The 19,242-nt window shown below is 35.1% G+C and overlaps 3 protein-coding genes across 5 annotated transcripts; 2 read left to right on the forward strand and 1 right to left on the reverse strand.

The window, feature by feature from the left end:
* Window positions 1–1,757: 1,757 nt before the first annotated feature.
* On the reverse strand, window positions 1,758–3,138 carry LOC104813185 (splicing factor U2af small subunit A). The gene has a single exon (XM_010540731.2). It carries the CDS (start codon window positions 2,885–2,887, stop codon window positions 2,015–2,017), a length of 873 nt encoding a protein of 290 aa, XP_010539033.1. The 5' UTR covers window positions 2,888–3,138; the 3' UTR covers window positions 1,758–2,014.
* A 2,340-nt stretch (window positions 3,139–5,478) lies between these two features.
* On the forward strand, window positions 5,479–9,821 carry LOC104813187 (S-type anion channel SLAH4-like). 2 transcript variants are annotated; one of them, XM_010540732.1, is made up of 3 exons: window positions 5,479–6,161; window positions 6,261–6,526; window positions 9,387–9,821. In XM_010540732.1, the coding sequence occupies exons 1-3, from the start codon at window positions 5,585–5,587 to the stop codon at window positions 9,657–9,659; spliced, it is 1,116 nt and encodes a 371-aa protein (XP_010539034.1). In that variant the 5' UTR covers window positions 5,479–5,584; the 3' UTR covers window positions 9,660–9,821. The 2 variants fall into 2 exon arrangements, with proteins under 2 accessions (XP_010539034.1, XP_010539035.1); XM_010540733.1 differs by lacking the exon at window positions 9,387–9,821 and adding an exon at window positions 7,694–7,933.
* Window positions 9,822–14,240: 4,419 nt separating this feature from the next.
* LOC104813188 lies at window positions 14,241–18,845 on the forward strand. 2 transcript variants are annotated; one of them, XM_010540736.1, is made up of 8 exons: window positions 14,241–14,398; window positions 15,637–16,336; window positions 16,466–17,253; window positions 17,395–17,446; window positions 17,777–17,925; window positions 18,051–18,137; window positions 18,235–18,363; window positions 18,456–18,845. In XM_010540736.1, the coding sequence occupies exons 1-8, from the start codon at window positions 14,330–14,332 to the stop codon at window positions 18,531–18,533; spliced, it is 2,052 nt and encodes a 683-aa protein (XP_010539038.1). In that variant the 5' UTR covers window positions 14,241–14,329; the 3' UTR covers window positions 18,534–18,845. The 2 variants fall into 2 exon arrangements, with proteins under 2 accessions (XP_010539038.1, XP_010539036.1); XM_010540734.1 differs by having other exon boundaries at window positions 15,637–17,253.
* Window positions 18,846–19,242: the final 397 nt, after the last annotated feature.

Below are 19,242 nucleotides of genomic sequence, written 5' to 3' on the forward strand. Positions count from 1 at the left end.
TACTATTCAAAATTTTTTTTTATTATCGATGTTAACATGGTTTTGTCGAAAAATATATGTTCAGTCATATTATGTTTAAAAAATTGCGACATCAATAAAAATAAAAATTATATATAAATATATACATATAATATATATATACTTGTTTGTTTACAACCCGATAGTTTATCAAAACTATTTCTAATGTATTGGATTCCATCAAAATAGATAAAATAGTAATGTTAATTTTAAACCGTTCTAATATTGCAACTATGATCCAGCACGTCTCAAACATTTTCGGAATCCTATAAAAAAATATTTAATTTTATTATAATAATTTATATTAAAATATTATTTATATTAATTAATAAATTTAATAATATAACGTTAAAAAATTACTAAAAAAATTATAATTATTAATAATAAATATTATAAAAATATTCTTTACCTAATTTTAAAAAGATAAGACTCCGCAAAATCTGATTTTTGTTATTTATTAAATATTATATTAATAAATATTAATTTTAAACTAATAAATTACCTTAAAAATAATTTTTTTAAATATGGAACTCACTTGTATTGTGGGGCTCTTGAGCCCCTTGGCAGAGAATGAAGGTGGGTTGGACTTCATCTCCCCATCGTTGGGAGACCACCAAGGAACACTTGCCACAAATTAAAGTTGTGTTGTGGTGTGACACCAAAGGACATTCGGTGCAGAGCTCCTGGTCAGGTTCAAGGTTTTTGTGGAAGAGTCTGAAGAGATCTTCTATACATACATATACATACTTATATATACTTAAACATGTATATGTGTATACACGTATTTCACATATATAAAATATGTGTATAATAGACGTATAGATATGTGTATATATATATTCACCACAACAATCTCAACGGTCCGAAAGTAACACAAAGTTGAAGACAGGGTTTTTTTTTTTCCTTTGGTTTCGCAGTTTTCCTTCTTCTCTTGGCTTGGAATCTATCATTACCATAACACAAGTATCACTTGCATAGCCCTTCTCTTCATGCATACAAACTCGACAATCAACATTACAAGACCCTTCACGTTTCCCCTCTTAATCTTATGCCCTTTTTCTTAGTCACCTATAGCTCCCACTTGCTTGCAAGTCCAAACAAACCAAGATGTTATAGAGACTATGCAACGCATTATGCTGCATGTTTTCAGTCATGTCCTACCCAAAGGCTGTGAAAATGTCATAAGCAACAAAAGCCGAGAGGGAGTTACAGCCAGAGCAAGGTCGGAAAACGATGACCAGACGAGATCGGTAGGCCTAGACGAAGAAAGACTTGAGAAAGACGAGCAAGACATGCATTCACTTTGACAAATAAGTTCCTCAACCAAAATACTCCGGCATCCATTGCATTACCCAAGAATTGATGAACACCACAATCACAAATTCCACACACAGACTATCAACAAGCCACTGCCGGGGAATCAGAAACACGAATCACAACCTCGGGTCATAAAAGTTACCGATGTGTCAAAACTTGTTTACCACACACGGATGGAACAGAGAGGATCACTGCCACTTGATAGGAAGCTACTGAAGAAACATAATCCACCCTTGAAACGGATGGATCACCAGATTGGTGAGACCTCAGGGTGGAAAAACACTCTCTATCTCCTACTGAAAATACCACAACTTAAAGAGCAAATTACTATTCCAAGACACGGCTAAAGAACTATGACAGGCAATGCTAGAAAATCCAAAAGGGTAATACATATATTGCAAGAATCCACGGAAAACAAAACCTGAATCGGAAAGAGGACACTGATGTAGAACAATATCAAGTCTGACATAACATGGAAACTTCTGGTTCAGACATTGACTAGAAGCACTAATAAACCATTTTCCACATGAAATAGTCTAAATAAAAACTACAAGAAACGCTCACATTATCATCTAGGAGTTGTTTTCACTCATTAAGTTCCACAGAAGAACACCAATCATGGGATCGAGATTACCGACATCTGGAAAAATCAAAACAAGAACCCAACCCAGTCATACCCTTAAGCTCCTCCATCTTGTTTCTCCTCCCGTTCTCGGTTCCATTGCTCAATTCTTGCTCTCCTTTCCTCGCTTCCTTCTCTCACGGGGCTCCTGCTTCGCCTCGGGCTTCCATGTCTCCTCCTTCCGCCATCCCTCTCCGGCCTATCGGACCTGTCGCTGCTCCTTTTCCCATTTCCGTGTCGGTAGAACTCTCGATCACGGTCTCGGTCCTGATAGTCCTTATTGCGATCACGCCTCTCGTGATCTCTCCTGCCCCGAGGGCTTATACTCCTGCTCCGGCTCCTGCTTCCCCTCCGGTACGATCGCCGGTACCTCCCAAAGAGTTTTCTCCTTAGCTCCCTCGAAACAAGCTTCACGTGCATGAAATTACAGTACCCACCACGGTTACAGTTGTTCTCCTCGTACTGCCGACAAGTAGCTTCACGGAAATCAGTAACCGGAGAAAAATCGGCAATAATGGGTCGACCGGAGTAGAATCTCCCCTGCAGAGCCTGAACCGCCGCAGCAGCTTGATCCTCTTCCTTGAACTGGACATAAACATTGCCAATCATGTGGTCAGCGAGGTTGTCACATACATTGAGACTCTCGATCTCGCCGAACTTGTTGAGTTCCTCGAAGATGTCCTCGTAGAAATCCTCGAAGTGTTCCTGGATCTTACGCGGGTCAAGAGGCTGTCCCTGAGCGTCAACGCCTGGTGTGATCATGTCCGGTCGCTGGTACATGTTGGAGAGGAGGAGCGTCGGAGAGATGGTCGGTCGATTGTGGAGACGCGAGCACCTGTCGCCGTGACGACAAGCTCCGATTTTGAAGTAGAACGGACAGTTCACTCGGTCCTTCTCGGTACCGTAGATCGACGCTAAGTGCTCCGCCATGGCTGAATCGCAATCGGTGTAATCGCTGCCGCCAAATCGATCTCAGATTCTGGGGCTCTTAGCCCTATAGTTTTCAGAAAAAACGGTGTGTGGGAAAAAGGAAAGGGCGAAGCAAAAACCCTAAATCATGGGAGAGAAAGAGAAGGGTATGGGGATATCTCCGAGATTAAGATCTGGAGGAGAAAACCCTAATTTCAAGAATCTGAGAGAGAGAAGGTAGGTGAAAATCGAGCTTCTTTTTAATTTTTATTTTCCAAAATGGAGTTTAGTAAAGGCGAGAAGCGCGTGGGCGGGCGCGTCTACATAGAAACGGCACGGAGTTTATTGATTTCTTGTGTTTGATTGGGCTTCAACGTAAGCCCATTACAGCCCAAATTAGCACAAACATTAGGAGCCCAATGGCAGGGAACGACGGAATTTGATTCCGAAATCCGTCCTTTCGACCGGAGTTTGAATATTACGAGAATAATCCAAACTATCGGCTATTGGGGATGGTCATCTATGATTTCACTCCGAGTCTAATTCGGTTATTTTGAATTCGAAATCTTAGAAAAACTATAACCATCCGATTTTTATTTCGACTTGAATTCAGTTTTTATTGATAAAAAAACTTATAAAAAAATCGGTTAAAAACCATAATTTCACGATGAATCATATATCCATGGATCGAGATGCTTGGCAATTTGGATTATCCAACCCATTTTAAACCAATCCAAATGGGTTGTATAAATTAGTGGATTGGGTTTAATCAACCCAACAATAATAGTTTACTGGGTTGAGTTTAACCAAAAAAACCCATAGAGCCCCATTAACCCATTTAGTTAACTTAATTAATTTAAAAACTATTTTAATGGTACATGATCAAATAAAAAAAGTGTTTTACGAAGAGTCAAATAGACAAATACACTGAAATATATTATCAGACCAATTTATATTTCAAATTTATAATAAAACTTTTTTCAATTTAAACAAATAATGAAATATTAAGAGAATATATTCACAAAACATACATACATACATACATACATACATACATGTATCATGTATGGAAAATTTGTTAGAACGTACGTAAAATAATTGATAAACGAAAAAGTCTTACTCTAAAGCAAAACAAACAATGTATAGATTTTAAAAAGGTTAAATAATATTATAGCAAACCCATCAATTATATGATTTAAATGTGATAAGAGAACAAATAATGATTGGTCGGTCCATCATCACCAGTATATATATATATATAGGTGCCATTTTAATTCGAAGCTTTTCGATCGAGACTCTCGCACTCCCAAACTTCTCAAGTTAGTCATTAGGAACGTGGTACCAAAATTTAGAATTTTAATTTTATTTAAAATTTAATTGGAATCAAAATTTATGTAATAATCAATAATCAAATAACTGTAGTTTTATAAAAATAAAAATTAAATCGGAAATAGTTCAATAATTGAAAACGGAAATATAAGTATGAATATTTAGAAATATAAAAATAATTAAATACGAAGGTCTTTGTCAATAAACAATTTGTTAAATTAGGAGTGTGGAGTGTATATAATCCCAAAGAAATTCTAAAAAAATTATATTGGGTTCTTTTGGAAGTTAAAATAAAGGTTTTAGAAAGAAAAAAGAAAAAAAGAAGGTTTGTAAATAGTGTTTATTGGATTATCTGGGTCAATTGGGCTACCCATTAAACCGGGTTTAGATCCATTTAACCCATTAAATAATTTCAACCCAAAAATGATAATAAATGGGTTGGGTTGGGTTAACCCATCAAACCCAGCCCAAAATGACATTACTACTACAACAATTGAAACGATCATATATTTTTGGATATTCAGTCTGCAAGTCAGATCGATTATCCAAAAATCAATATATATATTGTGATACTAAAGTAGCTTCTTGAAAAGATGATACAACTTCAATTTCGAATAGGAGACCGATCGCATCGAGGTTGGGAAGGCCGTGAATTGAATTGAGTAAGGCCGAGTAATCGCGCCAGTTCAACGGGCTTGGGAAAAGCCTTCGGGTTGATTTCGAGTTTTTGTTTTCCGCCAAAAATTGGACTTTGTTTAAAAAAAATTGAAGAAGTAGAGTATGTTTATATATGTGTGTATATATATATATATATATACATGATTAAAATTTCAATGGGGTCGGGCCGATGGACAAAACGGACTTTAACTTTGAAGTTGAAATCCGTAAAATGTTATGAGTTGAATTTGGCACCCTACGTAGTACGTATTCACTTGGATTTATCGTCCTCCGTCTAGTTCTAGCCCCCATCCTCCCCCGCCCCATCATTTGGAATATCCCTAACCCACACGGAATTCGAATATACAGGATTCGAGAAGATCGAATAAAAAAAAACCCTAAACCCAAAATTACTTAAAATCCAACATTTTTTCTTGGTCATATAGGTGTGTGTAAGTTGTGTGTGTATATATATATATATAGGTGTGTGAGAGAGATTTTTAATTACGTCACCGAAGATATTTCCGTAAGCAATGAAGGGAAACACATGCACGAACCAATAAAAAAGAATAAAAAAAGAAATATTATTTCATAATCAACCTTGACTCTATATATACACACGACAATACATCCTCCTCACTGTCTCTTCAAACCTAAACCAATTGTCTAGCAAGTCAAATTGCTCTCTCTCACACACACAAAAAGCACCATTACGTCAACGTATAATTAAAAATGGCATCTCCGGAGATCCAGCTCGCCGCCGGAAACGCCACCGCGCCGTCGAAAGCAGACGCGAAACGCAGACGCAGACGCAGCGTCTCGATGAACCTCTCCTTGACCTCCGTGTTGACCAACTTCCACGCCGGATACTTCCGCATCAGCCTCTCCCTCGCCGGCCAAGCCCTGCTCTGGAAAACCATCGCCAGGCGGCGCGTGATCCCCACGCTCCACCCGTCGTCGGAGGTGGTGGCGGTGATATGGTCTGTGGCCGTGCTCAGCCTCCTCCTCCTCTCCTCCGTCTACCTCCTCAAGTGCGTCCTCTGCTTCAGGATGGTGAAGTCGGAGTTCCTGCACGAGGTGGGAGTGAATTACCTCTTCGTCCCTTGGATCTCGTGCCTTTTGCTCCTCCAATCCGCACCGTTTTGGGGTCCTGAAACGACGCCGTATTTGGTGTTCTGGTGGGTGTTCGCCGTTCCGGTCATCGTCCTCGACGTCAAGATTTACGGGCAGTGGTTCACGAAGGGGAAACGTTTCCTCACGGCCGTTGCTAATCCCACGAGCCAGATGTCCGTCATCGGCAACCTCGTCGGTATGCCCCTTTTCAACATATTTATTATTAATTATTATTACTGACATCTACAAATATCGTTCTGGACTCAAACTCTTCAGCGCATGTTTATAAGTGAAGGTGCGTATGGAGCGGGGGAGATGGGGTGGAAGGAGAGCGCGGTGTGCCTATTTGCATTAGGGATGGTACACTACCTGGTGCTGTTCGTGACGCTTTCCCAGCGTCTCTCCGGCAGCGAGCGGCTTCCGGCCATGCTCCGGCCGGTCTTCTTCCTGTTCTTCGCGGCCCCGAGCATAGCCAGCCTCGCCTGGCAATCCATCTCCGGCGGCTTCCGCACTCCCTCCAAGATGCTCTTCTTCCTCTCCCTCTTCATCTTCACCTCTCTTGTGAGTCCCTTTATTTATTTCTTCCTCTTTTTATGTATATAACTTCTTTTTATTTTACAAAAAAACTATATGTAGTAGTAGTATGCATGCTTTTTATTTCCTTTGATTGTTTTTTTTTTGGGGAGAAAATACAAAGGGGAAATGCTAGACGAGAGGGTAACTATTAAATGAAAATTCTCAACTTGTACAGCTGTACAATTAGGACAAGACAAAAATGTTATTATCATAATCTTTTTTTTTTTTTGCATAGAAATCCGTACACTGGTTTATAAATAAATAAATATAGAAATATTTTAAAAAAAATAATAACTTGTTAAAAAAACTTAGAAGAATACTGATTAAACAAATAGAGACAATAATTTTAATCACGCTTACGAGAGTGTTTCTCAATAATTAATGCAAGGAATCGGATCACAATTAGTTTTAAATTAAGTGAACAACAACAACATGCAAAAGATGTAAATATTAATACGTCAATACATTGGGGTTAGGACATATAATTTAATTTGCATAAATACAAGGTTGTCCTTTTACTGTAAAGATTAAACTAATATTAGATAGTCACAGACAAAAGTTATTTGAATCCTAACCATGTATTACGGCAACAACGATGACATAATAAACAAATTTCTTACTCAACTTGTTCCTATATATATTAAAAAAACTTATTATATTCCATAGCGTATGAATATATTATTATATAGTTTTACAATATGATTTTGACTTTGGTTCTGTACAAAGACAAGATTGATGTGGGCACAAGTTTAGGGGATTATTCAAATAACTCGTATCTTGGGTAAAATAAAGACCGGCCAATCGAATCAAAGTTTGAACTAAATAGAAAACTTGGCGGTGTGGGTTAGCTTTGGGTAATAATATTATGGGAAAACTCCTAAAAATTCCTGAACTAAATAATTCCTAAACTTACAAAAAATATCTCAATAAATTCTAATCTTGTAAAAATGTGTCATATTAGTCCTTCAAAAAAACTGATTATAATAATATGATTTTATATCCGGATGTGATTTTTTTGCCACGTAATCACTACCGAAAAAACTGATTACTGTGCACGAACATTTAGTACCGGAATTTTTTTTAAAAAAACCCTTCTGTCATTGATGGCGTTTTGTTATGATTTTGTCATCTTCTATGGATGTCCCCAATAAGCTCGAGTCTGAAGCTATACAGAACGTTATCTATATTAAGGAAGACGGAGCGGATGTCGATCCTGAAGAGCTTAAAAGCCTGAGCATATGGAACGTTTCATCTTGCATAGTGTAAACCATCATGTATACTAAGTGTTCGATGAAATGCCTCTCAGAGATTTTAAAATATTTTCTGAAGAAACCGGTTTTCTAAAACCCGGTACTGATTACGTGGCAAAAAATCATACTTGGTGTACCATATCACCTGCGGCGTAGTATATAAAATCATATTATTATAATCAGTTTTTCGAAGGACTAATATGACACCTTTTTACAAGATTATGATTCATTGAGACACTTTTTGCAAGTTTAGGAATTATTTGACACTCTCGAAAGTTCAGAAATTTTTTTCTCGCACTTTGCAAGTTCAGAAATTTTTATGAGTTTTTCCCTAATATTATCGACGGTATCCGAATATAATTGGCTTCAAATTGAAAAATTATTGCAAAATAAAATTTCGTAAAATATATATTCAGATAACCATATACATATTACATACATATAGAAAATAATATTTGTATGTATTAAAATTATAGTTATTTTTTTGACAAAAAAAATTATAGTTATTTTAAATTATAAAAAAAAATATTCAGATATATCCTAAAAATTATGTACCCCGGCCTACCCCGAGCGTTGACCATGCTATTTTTGTTTGCATGCGCACAAAAGGCCGAACAAAGATATCGATTTGAATCGAGGTTTCATCTATACGCTTTGGTAACGTAAAATAAAAAAAAACGTAGCAATAACTTTATATAAATTAATACATACATACATACATACATACATACATACATACATACATACATACATACATACATACATACATACATACATACATACATACATACATACATACATACATACATACATACATACATACATACATACATACATACATACATACATACATACATACATACATACATACATACATACATACATACATACATACATACATACATACATACATACATACATACATACATACATACATACATACATACATACATACATACATACATACAAATGTTGGATTAAACCAACAAAACCCTAGAAATAGTTTGCGGAAGACCTTATATCTTATCATGTTGTCACATTAAAGAATGATAAGCAATACACATAAATTTTATTTCAAAAGTAGAACAGTGGGGGTAATTTCTTGATATTGGGAGTTCATGGAAATGTTAATATTTCTGTAATAAGTATTCAGATAAATCTTATAATTTTCTTCCCCTCGATCGGTCTTCCTTCCTGTACACAGACAAGAATAAAAGTTGTATCACGTATTATTATTATTATTATTATTATTATTATTATTATTATATATTATAGTTTCTTATACGTATGTATTTGTCAAACCTAGCCCAATCCTCCCCTGCCATCAATGTTCCTCTCTTTTGTACACACAAAAAAAAAAAAAAAAATTAAACCGCTAATTAATTATGATTAGATTTTCTTCCTTCCCTTTCTTCCTTGTACTGTACGGACAGTCATCGTATCTTTTATATATAATATATATATATATATATATATATAAATGCATTGTATCTTTTATTCTATACATGTTGCGGATTTCACATATTAAAAAAAATGACAGATCAGCAAAATTAAAGTTTTAATTTTTTTTTCTATCAACGGATGCGAATGTGAAGGTGATAAGGCCGGCGTTATTCAAGAGATCGATGAAGAGATTCAACGTGGCGTGGTGGGCGTACTCGTTCCCGGTGACCGTACTAACGCTCGCGTCGATAGAATACGCGCAAGAAGTGGACCAAGTCGTCCCCCGTTGCGTAATGATCATCCTTCTCGCCCTCTCCGTCATCGTCGTCGTCTCTCTCGCCGCTTTCACCCTTCTCAACTCCAAAATGCTCTTACCCGACAACGATCCCATCGCTTCTCTCCTCCTCAACCGTTTGCCTACTTGATTTTTTCCACGTGCTTTTATGTTTTTTTTTCTATTAATTATTTTCCTTCTATATATGTTCCGTGTGTTTTGTAGAACTGTCGTTTCATCATATCCATACGTACCAAAGATCCAACCTCCTTTAGAACATTAGTGTTTGTCAATAGGGATAGGGATGAATATGGGTCGGATATACGAATCTGTATCTGAATGTTTTCGGTATTAGAATCTGAAATTCATTCGTTTATCTGAGAGATTCAGATCTGAAAAACAAAATCGGATATTTGAAATAATATTCAGGTATTGTAGTAGGTATGCGAGCCCGGATATATATATATATATTTTAATTTGAAGGTAAATTTGCAATTGTTTTTTTGTTTGTTAAAGAATTTGTAATTGTTTTAATAAATATCATGAGTGTTTTTTGTAATTTCTAATAAAGAGTAAGAATAAATTCGTAATTTAAAAAGTTAAAGATATTTCTTAATTTTAATAAATACAAAAGAATTTCCTAATTATGATGTGTATTCGACTGCAAGATTTAAAAGTCGAATCCATACTCGATCTATGAATAATTTCGGTGTAAATTTTTAAAACGAATTTGATTTACTTTGGTATCCAAATTAAAATCGAGTAATTTTCTTCCTCAGTATCTAAACGTGAAGTAGAAAATATATTTTACATTAATAGAAGCCAAAATAGGATCTCCAGACAACAAAAATAACATTAATCACAAAGAACACAAATACAGTTTATGTAAACATCCAAAAATTGTGTCTCAGATAAATCTACAAAAAAGGTTAAAAGAGCATCATCACTTCATTTATGAAGAAAAATGGGATGAGCTTTACAAAAGCTAAGTGAACCTGTAAATTAACTCAATTACTTGACTTCCTCTTTTTTTATTATTCGGAAATTCATCGTACTTTCAACTCAATTACATCTTTAATTAAAAGTTTAGAATATAACCGTTATAAAACATTCAAACTATCTCCCATCGACCAACACAAGATATTTCAGTGTACTTTATTCTCATCCACACACATCTCAAGAAACACTTCTCATGAGGTCATCCATTTTTTAAATTGCTCCAAAACGAGTACATTTAAGTTTGGAATTCTCTCATGATATGTAACAAAAAAGTTAGTTTCATCTTATTGTTATGAGTAGTTCAATCAATTCTTTTAAATTATTTTTGATTATATAGTCTTATATCTATATATACAGCCCTCGCAATCCTCTTATGTCGTTGCATTCGATTTATTCTCGTAGCCTTTTTTATCTAGCGGTCTTCGAAAAGTCGCTATTTGTTCATGTCATTTTTACCGACGATCACTCTCCGCCCTCATCATAATCCGAGATATAACAAGCCCACCAACTTGCACCTAGTTCGTCCTCGAACTACATCATATTAGAAGAGTACGTACCGACTCTGATATCGTTTATAACTCTTCGCGACCGTTATAGAACATTGAAACTGCCTCCACCGATCAACACGAGACCTTTCAGTATATTTTATCATCACTCACATACATCGCGAGAAACAATTCCCCAGAGGTCACTCATCATTAGATTGCTCCAAAATGAGCAATAACCTTAGAGCTCTCTCGCAATAGATAACTGAAAAGATAGATTGATCTTGTTGTTATATGTAACTCAATCAATTCTTTTAAATTATCTTTGATTTTGTAGTCCCGTGTCTATACAACCTTCGAATCTCTCTTTTTCCGGTGCGTTCGATTCATTCTCATACCTCTCTTTGCCTAGTGGTCTTCGAAAATTGCTCCGTGTTTGTGTCCCTTGCACCTACGATCATTCTCTACACTCGTCATCAGGACCGTAATATAACAGGTTCAATAAGTGCGATAGAACATACCCTAAGATTTATGGAACCCCAAAATAATTTTAAAAATATTAATAATACATATTATTAAAGGTAATTATTAATAATTATGAGTAGTAATAGTTTTTTTTACTCGTTAACCATTATTATTGTTAAATAAATTAAAAGATTTATTAAAACAAAAATATATTATAGCCTTTACTTCAAAAAAAAACATTTATTAAAACTAATCATTACTATAATATAAATTTAAAAATAAAAAATATTAATTAGTTTGTTAACGGTAACAAATTGCTCTGTAAACTCAAGATTGAGTGATTTAACTGGTAAAGAATGGAATAGAGTTATTTTCCAATTTATATCTGAGTCTCTACTTGGAAAGGGATATTCACCTAGATTTCGCCAGTTTTTTAAGAGATGTAGTTGAATAAAATATCCGATAAACTTTCAGATTAGAAAAAAATAAATAAATTATCCTATGAAAACATAAAAAAAAATAGTCATTTATCATCACATTTTAAGATCCTTATTTATGCATACAATTACTTTTCATTTATTTTATTCCTAAAAAACTACAATATTAAGGTTAGCTTTTATTTGGTTATCACTTATCAAGAAAAAACATGTAATATTAAGGTATTTTCATTTGATTTTCTTAATTATATTTATTATTATTATTTTTTAATATATATATTAATATTTTTTATTAATCTAAAATATATAATGTGCACATGACCCCTAAATTTTATAAGACGCCCTGATCATCATAGCTCATGATGTCATACGGAGGCAACCTTTATATTGCAATTAAATTACACACCTTCTCACCAATAGTTACTCGAACATGGAAACTGAGATTACAACACCTCAATCCTTCTCAACCAACTAAACCACTCGATCAACTCCGATTAAGTTTCTTCTTCTCCGTTTATCCTTTAGTCTCATTACCTTCAAATTCATATATTTATTTGTCTTTATTCTCCCATTCAAATTGCAGATTTGGTTAAGTGAAATCAGTGTAAACTTTTCATATTTTTTTATAAATAAATTATCAGAGACTCTTCTTAAAAACTTACTATTATTTGAATTATAATCGTACTAACAATAATTACCTAATATAAATAAATAAATTTATACATTGCTATAAATTTAAATTTATACATAATACAAAAATACCTAAACTTTGTTATATATCATTTTTCATATTTTCTAATAAAGACCAATCTAGTTGAAATTTAATACATATTAGCAATTTTCAATTTTATTACTAAGTTCGAGTTAGTCGTTAAGAATAAATAAAATTATATATTTTATTTTTTTATTACAAAAAAAATCGTATTATAAAGTTTACATGTGACGAATGAAAATATTATAGACTATATCTAATAATAATTTTTAAATTATTTGGGAGATCCAATCAAATTTTAATTAATATCCTCATATTATTTTAGTATCCTCATGTTTCTAATCTAACCATTAATTTATTGTTATTTAAGTGATGGTTGATAGTTAAAACCAAAAATTAGTATAATGAATTTGATACTAAGATGTGAATCATTATAGTAATTTCAAAATTAGAAAACTAAACATAATTTTGAAGTTGCTATAATGATTAAACTGTCTAGAGTAATCTTAGTATCAAATTCATTGCAACTAATCTATGGTTTTAACTATCAACCATCACTTAACTAACAATGAATTAATGGTTAGATTAGAAACATGAGGATACTAAAATAATTGATGAGAAGTTAAAAAAAATTGAATGGTATAACATATTATTTATATTAGTTCATGAAATTATGTGTGGCTACCCCGTCGATGAACACCAAAAAATCTAAATTCATGATGGAACTCGTGTATATTACGAACGTATAATACAAAATCCATATAAAACATTCGAATATTCTATTTATAAATGTTGGGATTGATTGGATAGAATATCCAAATTTTGGATAAATTTGACCATCACTAACATATAGACTCATCCTTTCAAACTTTGAAATTAATTTCTTTCAAAAAGTCAGTATATAAATAGATTCCTTATCCATAATTATATTTTTGTATTTATTTATAATTTTCCATATTTCTTATTAAATTACAAATGATCAATTTCTAAAAAAATATCTAATATAAATTAGTCAAGATTTACAAACAAAACTTTTGTTTTATAATGTATTATGATAGAAATCTACCAAACTAGTATATATCTATATTATATAGAAATATAACCCAATGAGACGAGTGTTGTAGTTGGTTAATATAGAAATATAATCCTATATTTGAGTGATAATTGGAGAGGAGAGATACAATTAAATTGTTACCTTTCAATTGAGTGTGGATATAATTGAATCGTCGTGAACCATGTTGAATAAAAAACAAGATAATATAGAGATATATCTCTAATAAATCATTCATTACCATTTCACATATTATTATACCATGTTGTTTATTTTGTAAAATCTTCATAATAATTACCTCCGAGGTCAAACGGTCAACACCACCACAAAAACATTTGATGGGTGGATATTTTCGGCTTTTTTAAATTATATTTATTTCATTTTTTAGTTCTAATTTAATTTTTATTTAAATATTTGCATCTTTATTAATTAATTTAACTTAATTTAAATTTGATTATTCATTAAAAATATTTTAATGATTTGCAAATAAAATTTTCTATTGTCTCGTTGCACAAATTTTGAATGTTTTATGTCTTTTAAAATAGGTATCTCGGTGAAAAAAGTAATTCTCAACACACCCTCACCCTCTCTCTCCCTCTCTAAAACCCCTTCTTCGTTCAACTTCCCTTGAGAGAGAAACTAGAGACCAGAGAGAGAAGTCGGCCGCCGGACATGGGGGCCCTGGCTCCGGTGACTCCGTGGATACCCGAAGACGACCTTCTCTTGAGGAACGCCATCGAGGTGAGCTTCCTATTTCGTTGAATTCCGTGTCACCTTTTCCGTTTTGTCTGGATGCTGAAATTGGCTGTGGTTTCGATTTCGGCCAATGATTCCGTCGGAAATTTCCCATAATTTTCGGTCCTTGAACGCGTTTCCTAGAGATTGTATGATTATGTTGTGTTAATCGTGTTTGAGGAATGCGAGTTAGCAGAGTTTCTGGTGTTGTTTTACGTTACTGGGATTTTTAATCGATGACTAATCTGTAGTTGATTGTTTGGGTTACTCTTTTCCATTGTTTATGTTTGGTTCCTGAAGGTGCTAACATCCTGACAAAAATCAATTTTTGGGATGAGAAATCGGTTGCTAATCTCGAGGATGCTGTGGAATTTGTGTGTCAATTATTGTGTCGAATCCATTAAAGTGATTGCTATTTAGGAATTATGGCGTTTACATGGTATAATATTAAGTGATCCGGAATGTATGTGGAAAGAAATATGCTATCTTGAAATGGTGGTGTATGATTCTTGTGTTGTTAAAACTGTGCGTCCGCACCTGTATATAACCTAAGGTGTTACAAAGATTTGATGCCTTTGATAGCTAAAAGATTGTTGGTTCTTAAAACCGCTATCTCTCGATTGAACAGTTCCTGTTGTGAAGTTGGTATCAACCGTGCCATTTATGCGGTTAATCAGAACTAGAAGTTATCTAGTCTTTTTTTCTAGAAGGAAAGGACTGTGATTACTTTGGTACGATACGAGTCTTTGATTCAAAGATGTTTGCCTAGAAGCGGAATTGGCTGTGGTTTTTTCTTTTGGCTGTGCCAGTTTGGTCTTTGTGTTTTAGCTTTCTAAATTGTGATTTCCCTGATATTTGCTTATATTGTTCATACAGATTTTTGTTTTCTTAATGTGTGATTCTGAGAATTAAGGAACTCGCTAGCATGCTAAGATGTTGTGTAGTATTTGATAAACCATATCCAGTTGCCTTTGTTATGGGTGAAGCATTTATACATAAGGCTGATCCAATCTAAAGTTTCAGCTAGTTAAGTTTGATAGCCTTTGTGGTCTCTTACTCTCTCTCTCTCTCACCCCGTATTTTGGCTGGAATTGTTTTCTTCCTAGAAATGGAAAAGAATTTTGTTTTGTTTCAGTGACTTTTAAGTTTATTATCACTGTGCTGGATGTACTGGTTTATTTTACGTTTAGCTTGTTTAGCATTCAGCAGTTAAATATTCACCAGTCTCCGTAGTTATTTTTCAGGCTGGTGCATCCCTGGAATCGCTTGCTAAAGGTGCAGTGAGGTTTTCCAGAAGATTCACTATCAGGGAACTACACGATCGATGGCATTCACTCCTTTATGATCCAGATGTTTCTACAGAGGCTTCGTTTCACATGGCTGAACTTGAACGCTCTAACCCTAGTATTCCTACAAAGTTTGGTAGAACTGGAAATTCAAAAGAAGTTAAAAGTTCATCTGGGAAGAGGAATGCTGAAAAAGTTCGCCTTACCTACTATTCCTTGCGAAAGAAATTTCGTTTGGAGCCTTTTAATTCGATGGATCTAGGCTTCCTTGTTCCGCCAAATGACAACCATTTCATTTGCAATGGAGATGCGGCTCATTTGGGACTTGAAGAGTCTCACATGGATATTATCCATAACGCTTTTCCTGAAATTTTGGTCGATGGAGGCTGCATGGGGGGATTTAATAACCCAATTGAGGATAGTCATCCTGTGCCAGAAGATAATTTGCCAGGTGAAATCCCTCATGTAATGGCAGGGGATCTTGCATTCACTCAGAATGCAGGTTCTTCTGGATGTGATGCTGTTCATCATGACTCCAAGATGAAATTAGAGACAGCTGTTCATGAACCCAAAACTGCAACGCCTAGCACTGATTGCTTCCTGGCAGAGCTTTCAAATTCTCTTTTCAATGATGTGGATCCTTTCATGGATGTGGAAGGTAAAGATATTGACAAATCGTATTATGATGGCCTTAGTTCTCTTTTGGTAAACTCCTCAAAGACTACGAGCCAAGAGGCTCTGCCTAACTCTACTGAGCAAAATTCTTCTGCTGATCATAATAATCCAGGAGATGCCGGTCTGGGTGATTGTGAGACACCTGAACTAGATGGTACAAACGCAACGAGCTCGTCGGTGGTCAAACCAGTGTCTGACTCTCTTGCAGTTGATCCTCATCCTGAGGTTGTTAATGGTGTTATCTGCTGTGTATTAAACACAGAGGAACCTGAAATTCCTTGTAATGGCGACCTATTCCCCTCCAACAACTGTCATCCAATGTCAGTTTCTTCCTTAGCCCGGCGTAACTTTAAAGATTCCAGTAATCCAGTTTCTACATCTGTCAGAGATCTCTCAGCCAGTAAGGAGAGAAGTATAGGATATTCTGCGCAGATGCCGAAGAAGAACCCTGGACGATCACAAGCATCTTTTCGAGGAAAAACAGAGATGAGTCAGCCAAGTCAAGGTACAGAATACAAGGAATTTCCTAAAACTGAGTCACATAATGCCACACCTAGGGCTACGGCTATCAATTCTGGTGGTTCTGCCTATGGAATTTCCGCGCAGACATGTTCAAATACTCAATCTGCTGTGTCATTAGATGGAAACAGCACAGTTGCAACTATAAAGCATATTCCTGGAAAACCCTCCATGGGATCTGATGGTCATGGAAAGTATCCCAAGAAAGATATTGGAAACAGTACAGTGGAACAAGGTATCCTGGCAGTTGACAATCTGCCACATACTGACGATGGCTCGATAGAGATGATAGCCGTTGAACCAGAGGTGAATCCAACAGTGGATGAACATCTTGACTATAGTGATGAAGAGTTGCCTAATTATTCTGACATCGAGGCTATGGTAACTCATAAATTATATCTTTGTTATGAATCCTTCGGATTTCCATGTTTTAAAAGCTGTTGTTCGTAATCAGTTTTTTTTCTTCAAAATATTTATTTATTCCTTACGCCTTAACCCAAAAATTATGCTTTGTCAATTCAGATACTAGATATGGATCTGGATCCTGGTGATCAAGATATGTTCGAGCTTGAAGGTAATCCAGCATGTCTTCACATCCAGCATAATTTCTATTGTCCTTTGTGTAACAGCACATCTTCACATTCACCGTAATTTCTGTTGTCTTTTATGTATTCTATTTTCTTCCAAATGCTCTATTATGTGGCACATCTATGAATTTTCACAAGAGTGCATGATTAGGGAGGGCCTGTAAAATTCATTTGATGTCACGATTTCTGTGGCATTTATGGTGGAGATATATGGGTTCTTGTTGAGCGTTGCACATAATTATTTGAAGTGAAGTCGGAAACTGATTTGCTTATTTCATAATGTGATTCACTGTCTTCTGGCCTCTGTCATCGTCCAGTCTCAAAGTATCAGAATGAGGAAACCAAAAGGGCAATTATCAGACTTGAACAGGCTGCTTACTCATACATGCAAAGAGCTATTGCTTCACATGGTGCTTTTGCTATTTTGTATGGAAGGCGTTCAAAACATTACATCAAGAAACCTGAGGTATTACAATAATATCACTTTGGAGCATCTTTCGATTACTGTGGTTATTGTATGATTGAAACCTCTTGGGGAATGATAATATATGTTTTGAGCCTTGTTATATTGTGTGGTCTGGTCCTACATAGGTTCTGCTTGGTAGATCAACTGAAGATCTCGTTGTGGACATTGATTTGGGAAGAGAAAAACGTGGTAGCAAAATATCTCGACGTCAGGTCAGCTTAGTAGCTACCTTTATTTATTATTTATTTGTAAAGTGTCAAATTCTATGAGAACTGTCCACAAATTCCTAGGAACCTGGTGATTTTGCAGGCCATCATACGTTTGGGAGAAGACGGTTCTTTTCATATGAAAAATCTTGGGAAGTATCCTGTCTCAATAAACGAGAAGGAAGTAGATCCTGGACAGAGTTTAATCCTCAAATCCGATTGTCTGATTGAGGTTTGCTCTTGGATACCTTTGATCACAAAGTAATAAAATCTACGATAAATTCGGTACTTATCCTGGATGTGAAAAAAAAAATTGTTCTGCAGATACGGGGAATGCCTTTCATCTTCGAGACTAACCAAGCATGCATCAACCAATACCTGGATAGCAACGGGAAGGTGTAATCGAGATGGGTAAAATCCCGGATCGCTTTTATGAGTTTCTCATTCTAATCAAGAATGTGCCTGTTTTCTACTCCGTGCTCTTTTTTTTTTCACGTAGCCTTAGCAGTTGTAGCCCATGGATTATTCTCAAAGTAGTGTGTTTTGTATCTTCTTTGTCTAAATCACATAACCACAGAAACCTGTCTTTCAGACCGAGCTAGGGTCGACGACATGTATAGCAGATGCAGTTTTCGTTCCCTTTCTAACTTCGTACTCCCTTTGAGTACCAAAAGGATATGAATCATGAATGCAAGAAAAAAGGTTGGCTGGATAGATTCTGGATTTTGATTATTCCAGGTCCCTTTTATATGTGCGCATCGTAGATCAGAAGTAGCTATTTTGTGCTGAGATTCTTTTTCAGGTTCTACCGAAGCTGCGGTTTCGATTGTTGGTTTCAGGTAGGCTTGATTTCTCACTTTGTTTTCACAGAATCTCTGTCGTTGTTTATTCTTGATTTGTTATAAGCCCTGTGGACTCGCAATCCACCTTCTGTTCCGAAGAAATGGTGGTGTTTTCACGTATTTTTATTTTCATATAATACGGGTTTGGTCCGGCTTCGGTTTTGTATAACCGAACCGAAATGTTCATTCCTACTTTTGACTACTCACAGTGCTTGTAACTTGCGTTTTCTGATTTGTCTGATAACTCTATCTCGGGTTTTGGTTCACCG

This window comes from Tarenaya hassleriana, unplaced genomic scaffold, assembly GCF_000463585.1.
Source record: "Tarenaya hassleriana unplaced genomic scaffold, ASM46358v1 Cleome2, whole genome shotgun sequence".
Classification (NCBI taxonomy): Eukaryota; Viridiplantae; Streptophyta; class Magnoliopsida; order Brassicales; family Cleomaceae; genus Tarenaya; species Tarenaya hassleriana.

Excerpts from the sequence above, each read along its gene's own strand:
- LOC104813185 (XM_010540731.2), bottom strand. The coding sequence starts at position 2,887 with ATGGCGGAGCACTTAGCGTCGATCTACGGTACCGAGAAGGACCGAGTG.
- LOC104813187 (XM_010540732.1), top strand. The coding sequence starts at position 5,585 with ATGGCATCTCCGGAGATCCAGCTCGCCGCCGGAAACGCCACCGCGCCG. Across the intron at positions 6,162-6,260 it reads CGTCATCGGCAACCTCGTCG|GTGCGTATGGAGCGGGGGAG; the intron begins GTATGCCCCTTT and ends TTATAAGTGAAG. Across the intron at positions 6,527-9,386 it reads TCTTCATCTTCACCTCTCTT|GTGATAAGGCCGGCGTTATT; the intron begins GTGAGTCCCTTT and ends GCGAATGTGAAG.
- LOC104813188 (XM_010540734.1), top strand. The coding sequence starts at position 14,330 with ATGGGGGCCCTGGCTCCGGTGACTCCGTGGATACCCGAAGACGACCTT. Across the intron at positions 14,399-15,636 it reads TCTTGAGGAACGCCATCGAG|GCTGGTGCATCCCTGGAATC; the intron begins GTGAGCTTCCTA and ends GTTATTTTTCAG. Across the intron at positions 17,254-17,394 it reads ATTCTGACATCGAGGCTATG|ATACTAGATATGGATCTGGA; the intron begins GTAACTCATAAA and ends TTGTCAATTCAG.